This window comes from Pseudophryne corroboree, chromosome 1, assembly GCF_028390025.1.
Source record: "Pseudophryne corroboree isolate aPseCor3 chromosome 1, aPseCor3.hap2, whole genome shotgun sequence".
NCBI classification, from domain to species: domain Eukaryota; kingdom Metazoa; phylum Chordata; class Amphibia; order Anura; family Myobatrachidae; genus Pseudophryne; species Pseudophryne corroboree.
This window is the reverse complement of record NC_086444.1, coordinates 212,314,669-212,327,153: the sequence shown is the minus strand read 5'-3', so window position 1 is coordinate 212,327,153 and position 12,485 is coordinate 212,314,669. Positions and strand designations below refer to the sequence as shown.

At 43.8% G+C, this 12,485-nt stretch overlaps 1 protein-coding gene and 1 long non-coding RNA gene across 5 annotated transcripts in view; one reads left to right on the top strand and one right to left on the bottom strand.

Moving 5' to 3' along the window:
• The window catches only part of RGMB (repulsive guidance molecule BMP co-receptor b), a 79,658-nt gene that overhangs the window by 48,126 nt on the left and 19,047 nt on the right, over positions 1-12,485 (bottom strand). The window contains exon 3 of one of the 2 annotated variants that reach the window (XM_063964062.1): positions 9,925-10,121. In XM_063964062.1, the coding sequence (XP_063820132.1) occupies positions 9,925-10,121 (197 nt within the window). Of the gene's footprint in view, positions 1-9,924; positions 10,340-12,485 lie in introns of those variants that run through there. The other variant, XM_063964063.1, reaches the window with a different exon arrangement.
• Positions 10,441-12,485, top strand: part of LOC135061533 (uncharacterized) — a 95,552-nt gene continuing 93,507 nt past the window's right edge. For all 3 annotated transcript variants that reach the window (XR_010247926.1, XR_010247920.1, XR_010247914.1), the window contains exon 1: positions 10,441-10,600. This is a non-coding gene — a long non-coding RNA (uncharacterized LOC135061533). The remainder of the gene's footprint in view (positions 10,601-12,485) is intronic.

Here is a 12,485-nt window from a genome sequence, read left to right as displayed (position 1 = left end):
GTTGTTGCCCTCCTACGGCCTCCTCCACGTCTCCTGATGTACTGGCCTGTCTCGTGGTAGCGCCTCCATGCTCTGGAAACTACGCTGACAGACACAGCAAACCTTCTTGCCACAGCTCGCATTGATGTGCCATCCTGGATGAGCTGCACTACCTGAGCCACTTGTGTGGGTTGTAGGGAGGTCATACAGGCACGTGGAGGCCACACACACTACTGAGCCTCATTTTGACTTGTTTTAAGGACATTACATCAAAGTTGGATCAGCCTATAGTGTGTTTTTCCACTTTAACTTTGAGTGTGACTCCAAATCCAAACCTCCATGGGTTAATAAATTTGATTTCCATTGATCATTTTTGTGTGACTTTGTTGTCAGCGCATTCAACTATGTAAAGAACAAAGTATTTAATAAGAATATTTCATTCATTCAGATCTAGGATGTGTTATTTTAGTGTTCCCTTTATTTTTTTGAGCAGTGTGTGTGTGCGCGTATATATATATATATATATATATATATATATATATATATATATATATATATGTCCCAACATAGAAGACAGCGGCACTCAGGATATTTCAAAACAAATAGTTGTATTCAAAGTGTACAAGAGAGCCGACATTTCGGGGCTCACCTGCCCCTTTGATCATCAGAATCGCTTGCAGAAGTGGTGCCAAAATGTACGGTGGGATGCCTCGGACGGTATCTAGGCGTCTTGCTGTTAGGAGGATTACCCCCTGCACTCCTTGGGAGTGCAGGGGGTAATCCTAGATACCGTCCGAGGCATCCCACCGTACGTTTTGGCACCACTTCTGCGAGCGATTCTGATGATCAAGGCAGCACGCAAAATATGGGAGCCGCACAGAGTACCCCTTTAGGGATAAGGACTCGGGCAATCATAGCGGCCCGAGACGCAGGTATACCAGACGGAGCGGTCAGACAAACAGGCAGAAGAAGGGGAAGACCACCGAGATCGAGAAGGACTTGATCTTCAACCTCTTTTCTAAGCCACTGTCTTCTGCCGAGGTAAGTGTGCTTGAAAAGGGTCTGTCGTTCGTTCCTACTAACAGACCGAATAAATTCCAGTGGAAGATAGACACGTTTAAGTTATATCGAACATTGAAATTAAAAGAACACTTTGAAAAACAACCGAAAGTATCTACCACCTGTAATCTTCGAACACGGATTAAGAAACTTGGGCCCAGCTCCCGGTTTGACCCTTTGTCGAATAATGCTTCCTTAAAAACATTCAGCAGATTGTTAGAAATGTCAGGAACTGAGGATATTCCCCACACCTTTAATAACCTCTCTAAAGAGAACACTGCCTTAAAGGCTTTAAGTACACGGCAAGACATTATCATTAGAGGGGCGGATAAGGGGGGGATCTATTGTGGTGCAAAACACCAGTGATTATGTGAAAGAATGTTACCGTTTATTGGGGGATGTTGATACTTATTGTCCTCTAAAACAGGACCCTACAGTGATGTATAAGAAGGAGTTGTCATGCTTATTGAAAAGGGCTGTTGAACAGGGCCTGTTATCTAATGCCATTAGCCAGAAGTTATTAGTGGAATTCGATGTGGTACCAATTTTCTATACGTTACTAAAGATCCATAAGGACGCACAGAGGCCGCCGGGGAGACCAATCATCTCCGCCCGGGGGTCTCTGTGCGAACCTTTGGCTATTTTTCTTGATGCATACTTGCAACCGTGCATTCAACAAACATTTACACATCTTAAAGATTCTAATATGTTACTTGAAAAGTTTGAGGTGATTAACGAGGTACTATTTGGGATGCTCATGGACACCATTGATGTAACTATCCTCTACACCTGCATCCTTCATGGTGAGGGATTGCAGGCTGTGAGGAGACTACTTACCGGGAACACAGCATACACTGGGCCAGACATTGACCTGTTTATTCAATTGATGGAATTCACCCTCACCCATAATTACTTCCTGTTTGAAGATAAGTTCTTCAGACAGACGACGGGTTGTGCGATGGGGTCGGCGGTGGCACCGGCCTTCGCCAACACGTATATGTGGGAGGTTGAAAAGGGTCTGTTTTTTGAAAACCCGAGTATCACCAAGGAGGTTTTTCTTTATTACAGATATATTGATGATCTGCTGGTTTTTTGGACTGGTAGTGAACAGATGCTCTGTGAAGTAATTGCGGCACAGAACAACTCCTCCAGTCCTATTAAACTTACCATGAAGTGCAGCAACACACAGATTGAATTTTTGGATATATCCATTAACATTCAGGAAAGAAAGATCAGCACAAGTCTATATACCAAACCCACAGACAGGAACACCATTCTCAGTTATAGTAGCTTCCATCCGGCTCCCACGGTCTTAGGTTTACCTTATTCCCAGTTCCTGAGGGTGTGCAGGATTACCAGTTCTACTGTTGAACGTGATAGACAACTTGATACCATGGAAAGCAAATTCCTACAGGAGGGGTACCCAAGACCATTGATAAAAACAGCTCGGGCCAAAGCAGTGGCCCTTAACAGGTGTAATCGGTTATCAAACAAAACCCCCCAAAGGGTAAATGATAGGATTCCATGGGTTAACACGTTTGACACAAATAGCCACCATACTAGCAAAAGGGCCAAAGCACTATGGCCCATGGTCACCTCAGATCTTGATCTGAAATCACTGAAACATACCAGGATTATGCCTAGCTACAGAAGAGGGAAAAATATCAAGGACTTGGTGGTCAAAACAGATCTTAGTAAATTCAAGAAACAGGCCCCTTCACATTTCTTAAGTCGACCTAATGTCTGCTATAAGTGCATCGGATGCACGACATGCAGCTATATGTCCCCAAGTGATGTAATTGCACATCCTCAGTCAGGAAAAAAATTCACAATAATCTGGCCTCTGTCTTGTCATTCTAAATTTGTTATTTACGCCATTATATGTCCATGCAGACTTTATTACATTGGCAAGACAGAGTGCCAGTTTAAAATCAGGATGGCTCAACATAGACAGGCCATTAGAGCAGCCATCAACACCGGGTTGAGTGACCAACCGGTGGCACGCCACTTTTTAGAGTTTAAACATGGGATGGCAACCCTCAAATATCGGGTTATAGATCAGGTACCGGAGTCGATCCGAGGAGGGAATAGGCCCCTCAAACTGCTCCAACTTGAGGCCCGTTGGATCTTCAGGCTTGACACCTTACGGCCGAAGGGACTCAATGAAACATTGGGCCTGAGTTACTTTTTATAAATATGGTGGAACTGAAGGATCAGGGTTTAGCAAGTAGTGCCTTAAGTATTTTTTGGTTATAAATGAATTTATGCTATGCTCAAATAGGCTGCACTACGTTGCTTTGTTCATCTGTGTAGAGTTTACATGTATTTCACATATGTCTATTGTTTTAGAATATATTGCTTTTAACAAAGGATATGTTGGGTGGTTTAGGGGTAAGTGGCAGGAGTGCCAGGGATAGATATGTCTTGTTGGTATATATATGGTCGTGACACTTTGGTTTTTATGAGGTTTACCGAAATGGACATTTTAACGTTGTATCACGTGCTCCTGGTCACACAGCAGGTTGCCTGGCACTATACACATATACATACGATATTTTAACTTTACATGATGTTATTTCCCACTTCTATTATAGTGGGTCTTAGTAGGGTTCACATTTATTAATACACAGAGGGTATAATACTTCAGGTTGAGGTGTGTCACTTTTTAGTTAATTTTTTAGCACTATGTTTTTTAGTTTTTTGTCCACCATGAGCGCTGTGCGCTCTCTTATTTGGTTTGGTGCATGGCAGCAGGAGTAGATGACCTACAGTGTGTTTGTGCTTCACCTGCTGTAAAATGACCAGCGGCACGTAGATAAATGTACTTTGTTTATGTTTAACAGTGACACCATGGCAACGTGACCGGGGCCCGCAACGTCATCAGACGACGTCACTTCCGGCGAAAGTGGTCACTCCGGATGAACGGATGTCTGGCCCGGAACGGCGTGGCCATCGGGACCCAGGCATGGGGGCATTTTAGGAGGTGAGTGCACTTATAAATTGTGTTTTTTTTTGCACTGTATGTTATCCTGAAGAAGGGGTCTAGTACCCCGAAACGTTGATTCAGCACTTTATGCACTAAAGTCACTTTTTGGTTTTCAAAGTCTCCGAGTGCCGCCTTATTTGTTCCTTATGGATTTGGGGGATCTACCCTAGTGGAGGGCACCGGAGCAAGCCAGCCCTGGGGTCAGTCCGAGTGCCGGCGGTGTGTGTGTGTGTGTGTGTGTGTGTGTGTGTGTGTGTGTGTGTGTGTGTGTGTGTGTGTATATATATATATATATATATATATATATATATATATATATATAATTTTTTTTCTTTTCTTTTTTTCTTTTATTAAAACACTGAATAAAGATGTTATCACTGCTTGATACATTGGTCCCATAATCACTTATTAATTCTAAGGGGGCGATTCCCACCTAAAGTGTCAGGTGACATACAATTGTTACTGGGCACTTATCACTTACTGTGCCAAATTGTACAGGGTTTAGATGTGTAAACCTGTGCAAACTATGGGGCGCGGTGCTTTTGGGTGCCCAAAAGCCCAACTTTAGATAGATTTGTGCTTGCCACCTCAGGAGGGAGAAAGCAGAAATAAATGGGCGCCAGCTGCACAAACCACCGAATAATGCTAAGGGAACTATGGCCAAGATAAAACAACAACTGAACTTCCAAATAATAGCATTTTACTTTAAAATTACAGAAATCTGCAAGTAAAGAATTTTAGTGACATAATTAGTTTCCTGGTGTTTATGATTGTACCACTTTGCCAGCAATGGGGTCTGAGCGAAGCCTTCCAGGCTTTGCAGAGACCCGCTGGTTTGAAGTGCAATGCATTGATGTCCATTGAACATGTGCATTAACCAGTACTCATCACTGACAGCGAATGGATCAGGAGAGGACACTAAAGGCTATAACACACACTCCGGTTTTTCCTGGGTGGCAAAAAGCCGGACAAACTTTGTCCGGCTTTTTGCCATCCGGGAGAAACCGGCAGTGTCTTTCACACACAACGGCTTTGAGCCATGTGTAATGCTGTGCGCATGCGCAGCATTAGACACGGCTTGTAAAAAAAACGTTGTGTGTGAAAGCTCCCCTTCACACACACAGTCCACTGGCTGTAAAGACAGCACGGCCCCGGCCTGGCATCCGGACCTTCCAGTGGATATTTCCGGCTGCAACCCGGCAGCCGGGCCGGGGCCGTGCAGTGTGAAAGGACCCGTAGCCTCACACTGTTCATTACAATGCCGGCAAAAGCCGGCTCGTGTGTTTCAGCCCTATGGCACTATGGAACTGGCCGGACAGATAAGTTTTGTTATATACTAGCAGTATATTCATTATTTCACTGTGTTACTAAACAAAACGTCTCACCCTTAAGAAGCAACGTTCCTGAATGGAGCCAAAAATGTTTACTCTATCACATTTTCAGCTAAATTCCCCTTTCCAGAACACCAGTTTATGATTATTTAGCAACTCGTTTTAACACTTAACATTAATTAGTGCATTTACAACTAAAACGCATACATACTTGCATTATGGCTCATATCCATTTTAACAAGTTAAAAGAAAATTAAATTTTAGACACCAGGCCAAATCTGGTGTTCTAAAGAAGAGTGACAACATGGACGGAACACATTAAATGCAATGTATTTTTCATGTTTACTTCAACCTTATAGCAAATCTGTTAAAAAGAAGAGTAAAGGAAAGGTGTCAGGCAGATAATGTGGCAATGTGTTACCACACTGTTTTACTGCATAGAGACAAGCATCACACTTCCTAATCTTGTTTGATTAATTCAACATATTATACATTTCTAAACTAACAAATGGAATCCTGGTAATAAGCAAAGCAAGGTTTTAAATTCACAATTCTGGCCACCCGAGAAGAGATTAATGCCTCATTTGTTGGCCATTTTCTGAGTGACAACACCATGAATGTGAAATAAACACCATGCATTACCTAACAAAGTGCTTTTAAATGGGTGTTTGCTGGCCAGTAATTATATTATTTTCTCTGTTTTTCCTAAACAGTATTATGATAGTAGTGACAGGAAAAGTGTCTTTATGTCTGGCTTTTTTCACTAGAAAGGAAATAGCAAATTCATATTAAAAATGTAATTATGCTATATTTTCATTTAGAAATCAGTAAGCGAGGAAAGACTGGAATAGGGCAAGATCAACAATGACCAGTTGTCTTTGAACAACTTTAAAGCTGGACATACACTATACAATCATCTGGCTGGTTGGAATGAGAACCACGTAATGGATGAGAGCAAATGACCGTAGAACATTTGCACCCAAACACTGGAAAATGGACGCAAACTGTTGTTCATACAATTTGGTTAAATCAGTGACTTAACCAATTTGTCTGAATAACAGGTTTTGACCGTTTTCCAGCTTTGGGAGCAAATGGTCGATTGTCATTTGCTCTCATCCATGACCAGATTTTAATTCCAACCTGCCAGATAACTGTACAGTGTATGCCCAGCTAAACTAATATTTCCCTCAGCATTCTGAAGGGCATATTTATTAAAGACATTATGGAGAAAATCCTCAAAAAACCCAATGTATGCATAAATTATCCTTAACATTTAATCACTTAACTGGCATGGTCAGATCACATGCCAGATCACATGCAACCGCGCGCCCCCCACTGTATCCCCCCATTTTTGACATCTGTTCTGTCGATGTGCATTATATAAGATTAAAAATAATAATACCTTTTTAACTATATCAAATACAAAATAAATAAAAAAACAATGTTATAAATGGTTTTAAAGTGAAATATTGTCAGTTAAGTGGTTTAATTGGGCCAATTCAATTATTTTACCACATGGCTACCACTAGGGGGTGTAAAATAGAGCAATTCAATTGTTGCTCCTTTTAGACACCCAGTAGCCGCTGGGATGACATTTTTTCTTGCAGCCTCCTGAGATGTGAGAAGTAATGTGTGCAAAGTCTGTACTTTGGCCATCCAAAAGAGTTCTAAGCTGTAATGGCCAACTTTGTCTTTTAATGGATATTACTATTGGTTGCACCGCTCATCCTTCAATAACAAGTGAAGGGAAGGAAAAGCTGCGGGAGAGTCAGGCCTATGTAGAAACCAAGTGCCTAAATGAGCCTTGCAGACAAATTATGGCTTTTCCGGGTTCATACACTTAGTAGCTTTTCAAGTTCCCCTGCACCCACTGTATTCTGCCTGAGCATTTCCCAAATTGTCAGAGAACACAATTTATTCAGAAAAAATATAAAAAGGTGTTCAGTGTACATGGCCATATTTCTGTGAAAGTCTGTACCAGAGTCAGTGACTTGGATAAGTAAGTAAACATCCCTGTTACCAGCAAAGTATGGGATACAGCAGATTGATAGTTTAAACATCAGACAGACAACCGGAGCAAAGCATTGTTGATAAAACATTTTTATTTATCTCAGTATACAGCACAGATAATCATCATGGCAGCTGCTATGCAATAAACCACGAGAGCACAACAAAGTCCATATAAAATTCCATTTATCACCTTGACAAGCACAAATACAGGCAATGTACTTCATTTTAACATAGATGTACTTATCTCCACATGAACAATACTAGTATAAAACACATGAACAGACAAAAATGTCTTCAACTCCAAGACAGATCTAAATTTAAATATTCATCTGTAGTATTAGAACCCTGAACTTTAACACAAACTACTGTATTGCAATATTAATGTCGTACAGATAACAAATGTTATCCTAAATTTGTTCTTTAAACCACTGCAAAGATCTATCAATGTGGTCACTTAATAGCTGCTGATAGAAATCCAGATGTAAACATTTAATAGATAATCAGTCTTTGTTGATCAGATTTAGATTAGCCTGCCTCAACCTTACCCCGGCTAATCGCTGCAGGAATTATTCAAGGTAATGATCTTGAACAAAAGCACCTCTCAGCCGTCCAGCCCCAGTACAAACTGTTCAAATTAGTCACAAGCCACAAATATTAGGACGTTATGCAAAGGTCAAATCACATATGTGGACCCTGCATGTTTCAAAAAGTCTAGTATGCAATCCTAACCTCTCCTGAGCAGCCCAAACGTACCCATTCACTGCCAGAGGGGAGGAAGTAGATGCAGAGATGTAATACAATCTCTTTCTTGTGAATGGCTCTTGCAAACCACATATTATTGCACATATCAATTGCAACAATTACAACCATGATTAGCTTCAAAAAGCCTTAGAATTAAACAGCATGAGTGGAATCCATGCACAGTACCCCATCCATGTTGGCATATTTTAAAACACTGTATTAAAAATAAATTAGCTGCAGCTTGAAAACAGTCTATTACAGCAAACGTCTTGCAAGGGTTAAATTCTTTCCAACTGCCATCCATAGCAGAATCAGCACAAGGCTCCCCTTTCTCCTTGTAGAAGCTAGAAATCTGATCTCAGCCTGACTCTCAGCAAACACCAGGAAAGGAATTGGGGGGGGGGGGGGGGGTTGAAGAAGAAAAAAAAAAAAAAAAAGACATCTGGATCATTACACACCATATACCAAACGGAGATGACTTAACTCCTTCTTGTCTGCAGTACAGTGTGCCAGGAATGATGCGGAGAACATCTGCCCTGAAGTTTTTATGGAGTTTTGCTAACGCACATTATCTAATAGCTCTGCAATATTAAGGAATAATCACTAAACTAATAATATATAATAGTGTGAATAGTGAAATGCAGATTTTTTATATTTATAGTAGTTAAATCAGGTACTGGGTAAACAAAGGTGAATCTCTGACCCTAACACACTGCATGGAGGAGTTCTGGTTAATCATCATACTGAAACCTAAATGTACGGCAACCTTGAGATCACAGACACACCATTGGGGCTGCCCACCAGCTGTGCCGGTCCATGGCATCAGACTTATTACACACCTCATCTAATGTACAAGACACAGATGTTTAGCCATCAGAGTCATCGTGTACAATGTACCCTTATGGATAATAAGCTCAGCAGTAAAAACACCGATTTGATTTTTTGTTTTAAACTCCAAGCTTTTTATACACTCTACAAAGCAAGTCATCACTCCGTCCTGGGCAAAAGGTGCCAGTTCCAGAATTCTAATTATTTTCCACATCATGTTACCTCTATCTTTGCTAACTTCATGTGACAAATATAAATATTTTATAATTTTTATCATTTCTTAACCATGATTAACATCTGAGAATGGAGATGCCCTAGGCCCCATCAGGTCTATTCCATGAATATTTACGCTAGAGAAATATAAATACATGGCCTTAAAAAAGGTTTAAAAATGTAATTGTTAATACTTGGAGTCTGTGACTCTGTCCACACAAAATGTTGGCAGATCACAAGCCAGGCCCGTGCCCCGGTTTGAGCAGAAGTTGAATGCACGTCATATTGTTTATAACCGCAGAATATGCTGGCACTTTATCAATAAATAATCAGGATAAAATGAAAAAATATCAATAAGAGGTCTGGAGTGAGTGCCCGCATAAGAACGCCTCTGCCCGGGGTGTAAGCATTAAGATGAGATGGGCCTGAGGTTCCAGATGAAGCTAGTGACAGAATGACCAGCTAGGGGATGAGCCTGGATGATGTGCTGTCACCCTGCTGGGACACTCTCAGGGACCATCTGCAGGACGCCCATACTGGCCACTATTACAGGCAGCACTGTGCGGCCCTCCAGTACCGGAATGCATATAATACAAGTAAACATTCTCTTAATAAACAGAACCTTCATTATTATTACAGAAACTTCCCAAATGCACTTTAATGAACCAGATAAGGGATGGCGGGGGTTCCTGCTGCGGGACACACATAATAAATCAGACATCAGACCTGTCACAGGTCACATCATGCATCTGACAAGTAACAAAGGCGGCTGCTTACCTGTGTCCCCCCAGAGGGCCAGCAGCAGGAGGAGGTGCAGGGGGCCCAGCGTGCCGCGGCGGTCAGCCCCGGGGTAGCAGAGTGCGGCCCTTCTCCCCATACCCATCCATTCAGGTCGCAGTGCCGGGCTCCGGGGCACAGGGCAAGGCTGGCAGCGCTGGCTGGGGGCGCACCGGGCGGCTCGCTTTCTCCTCTTCCTGAGCGGCCGCCGCGGGAAAGTTTCCAGGAGACACAGATCACAATGGGAGCGGGGGGGAGAGAGGACAGGAGCGGGGGAAGAGGAGCCGGGACACGGGGGGAGCGGGGAGACAGGACACGGGGAGAGAGAGAGATAGAGATGGTTAGACGGGTGTACGGCAGCAGCAGGCAGGTCCGGGGGAGAGTGTGATGATGATGTGCAGGAAGAGGGAGGGAAGGAGAGAGAGGCTGCTGCGGCTCACTGGGCGTCTCCCAGGCCCTGCACCGCTCCCTCCCCCTCCTCCTCCAGCCCCAGTGACAGCGGTCGGACCGCACAGCCCCCGCCTCCCAGTCACACTCCTGTCTATGCCAGTCCGGGCCGGGCAGCAGCTCTGCAGCGCTTCCGTACTACTCCTATCACGCAGTACCGGGGGTGGGAGACGCGGCACACACACTCCCGCCGTCCTACCACTGCTGGTCTCTCAGCTCCAGTTCTCAGGTACTGCCAACATGCCCCAGTTCTCATGTACTGCCAACATGTCCCAGTTCTCATGTACTGCTAACATGTCCCAGTTCTCATGTACTGCCAACATGCCCCAGTTCTCAGGTACTGCCAACATGCCCCAGTTCTCATGTACTGCCAACATGTCCCAGTTCTCATGTACTGCTAACATGTCCCAGTTCTCATGTACTGCCAACATGCCCCAGTTCTCAGGTACTGCCAACATGTCCCAGTTCTCATGTACTGCTAACATGTCCCAGTTCTCATGTACTGCCAACATGCCCCAGTTCTCAGGTACTGCCAACATGCCCCAGTTCTCAGGTACTGCCAACATGCTCCAGTGCTCATGTACTGCCAACATGCCCCAGTTTTCAGGCACTGCCAACATGCCTCAGTTCTCAAGTATTGGCAACATGCCTCAGTTCTCAGGTATTGCCAACATGCCCCAGTTCACAGGTACCGCCAACATGCCCCAGTCCTCAGGTATTGCCAACCAGCCTCAGTTCTCATGTACTACCAACATGCCCCAGTTCACAGGTACCACCAACATGCCCCAGTCCTCAGGTACTGCCAACATGCCTCAGTTCTCAGGTATTTCCAACATGCCCCAGTTCTCATGTACTGTCAACATGCCTCAGTTCTCAGGTATTTCCAACATGCCCCAGTTCTCATGTACTGTCAACACGCCCCAGTTCTCAGATATTGCCAACATGCCCCAGTCCTTAGGTATTGCCAACATGCCACAGTCCTCACGTATTGCCAACATGCCCCAGTTCTCAGGTACTGCCAACATGCCCCAGTTCTCAGGTACCGCCAACATACCCCAGTCCTCAGGTACCGCCAACATGCCCCAGTTCTCAGCTACTGCCAACATGCACCAGTCCTCAGGTATTGCCAACATGCACGAGTCCCCAGGTATTGCCAACATGCACGAGTCCCCAGGTACTGTCAGCATGTCCAAAGTTCTCATGTACTGCCAATATGCCCCAGCATAGCCAGATTAAGGAGGGGATGCAGGGCATACTATACCCCAGGCCCCCCTTTGTCAGGGGACCCCCAGCCAGAGTACACTGACATCACTAGCTGTCCCTCTTAAGCAGCAGCAGAACTAGCAGCTGGAATGCGACCAGGACAGTACGCAGTGCAGGTTGAGACCCAGGAATATCATGTTTCATGAGCTACCGACAGAGCTTTCTGACCAGAGGAGAGATAGGAGGGTGGAGAGAGCTGTAAGTGACACATGGATCCCAACTTCTCCTCCTCCCCCTCCTCGCCAGGGTGTCTGAGTCCTGTGTAAACTGTTATGCAACTAAACCATTTGGGTCTAGAGATAGAGACATACACAGAAAGTAGTCCTGAGTCCTGTCCCAGTGTGTAAGTAGTACAGAGGCTGTTGCTATTCTTGCATGTGACAAGATAAATTATTTTATTTTTCTATGTGCATTTTATGGTTAAGTTGTCTTTGTTCCACTACAAGAAAAGTTTCTAAAATAGTTGTCTTTCAATTAGGTGGAGCTATAAACAGTACCCAGGAATAATCAAACTAATATACATCATTGGTTTAAATTTAATATACACACTCTATACCTCCCACCATGACCCATTCCAGGAGGGACAAAATGCTCTCTACCTGGACTTCCTTCTTAATTTATGATTGCAATCACCTGTGTTGAAATACCTTTCTTATCAATTAAATAGTTCAACACAAGTGACGCCATCATTTATTAAGTGAGAAGTCCAGGTAGAGAGCATTTTGTCCCTCCTGGAAAGGGACATGTTGGGAGGTCTGCACAAGTTAATATACATCCTCCACCTTCCATCGGGGCCCCCCCTGTCTTAAGTGCCTCGGGCACCTCCAAGGCTTAATCTGGCCCTGTGCCCC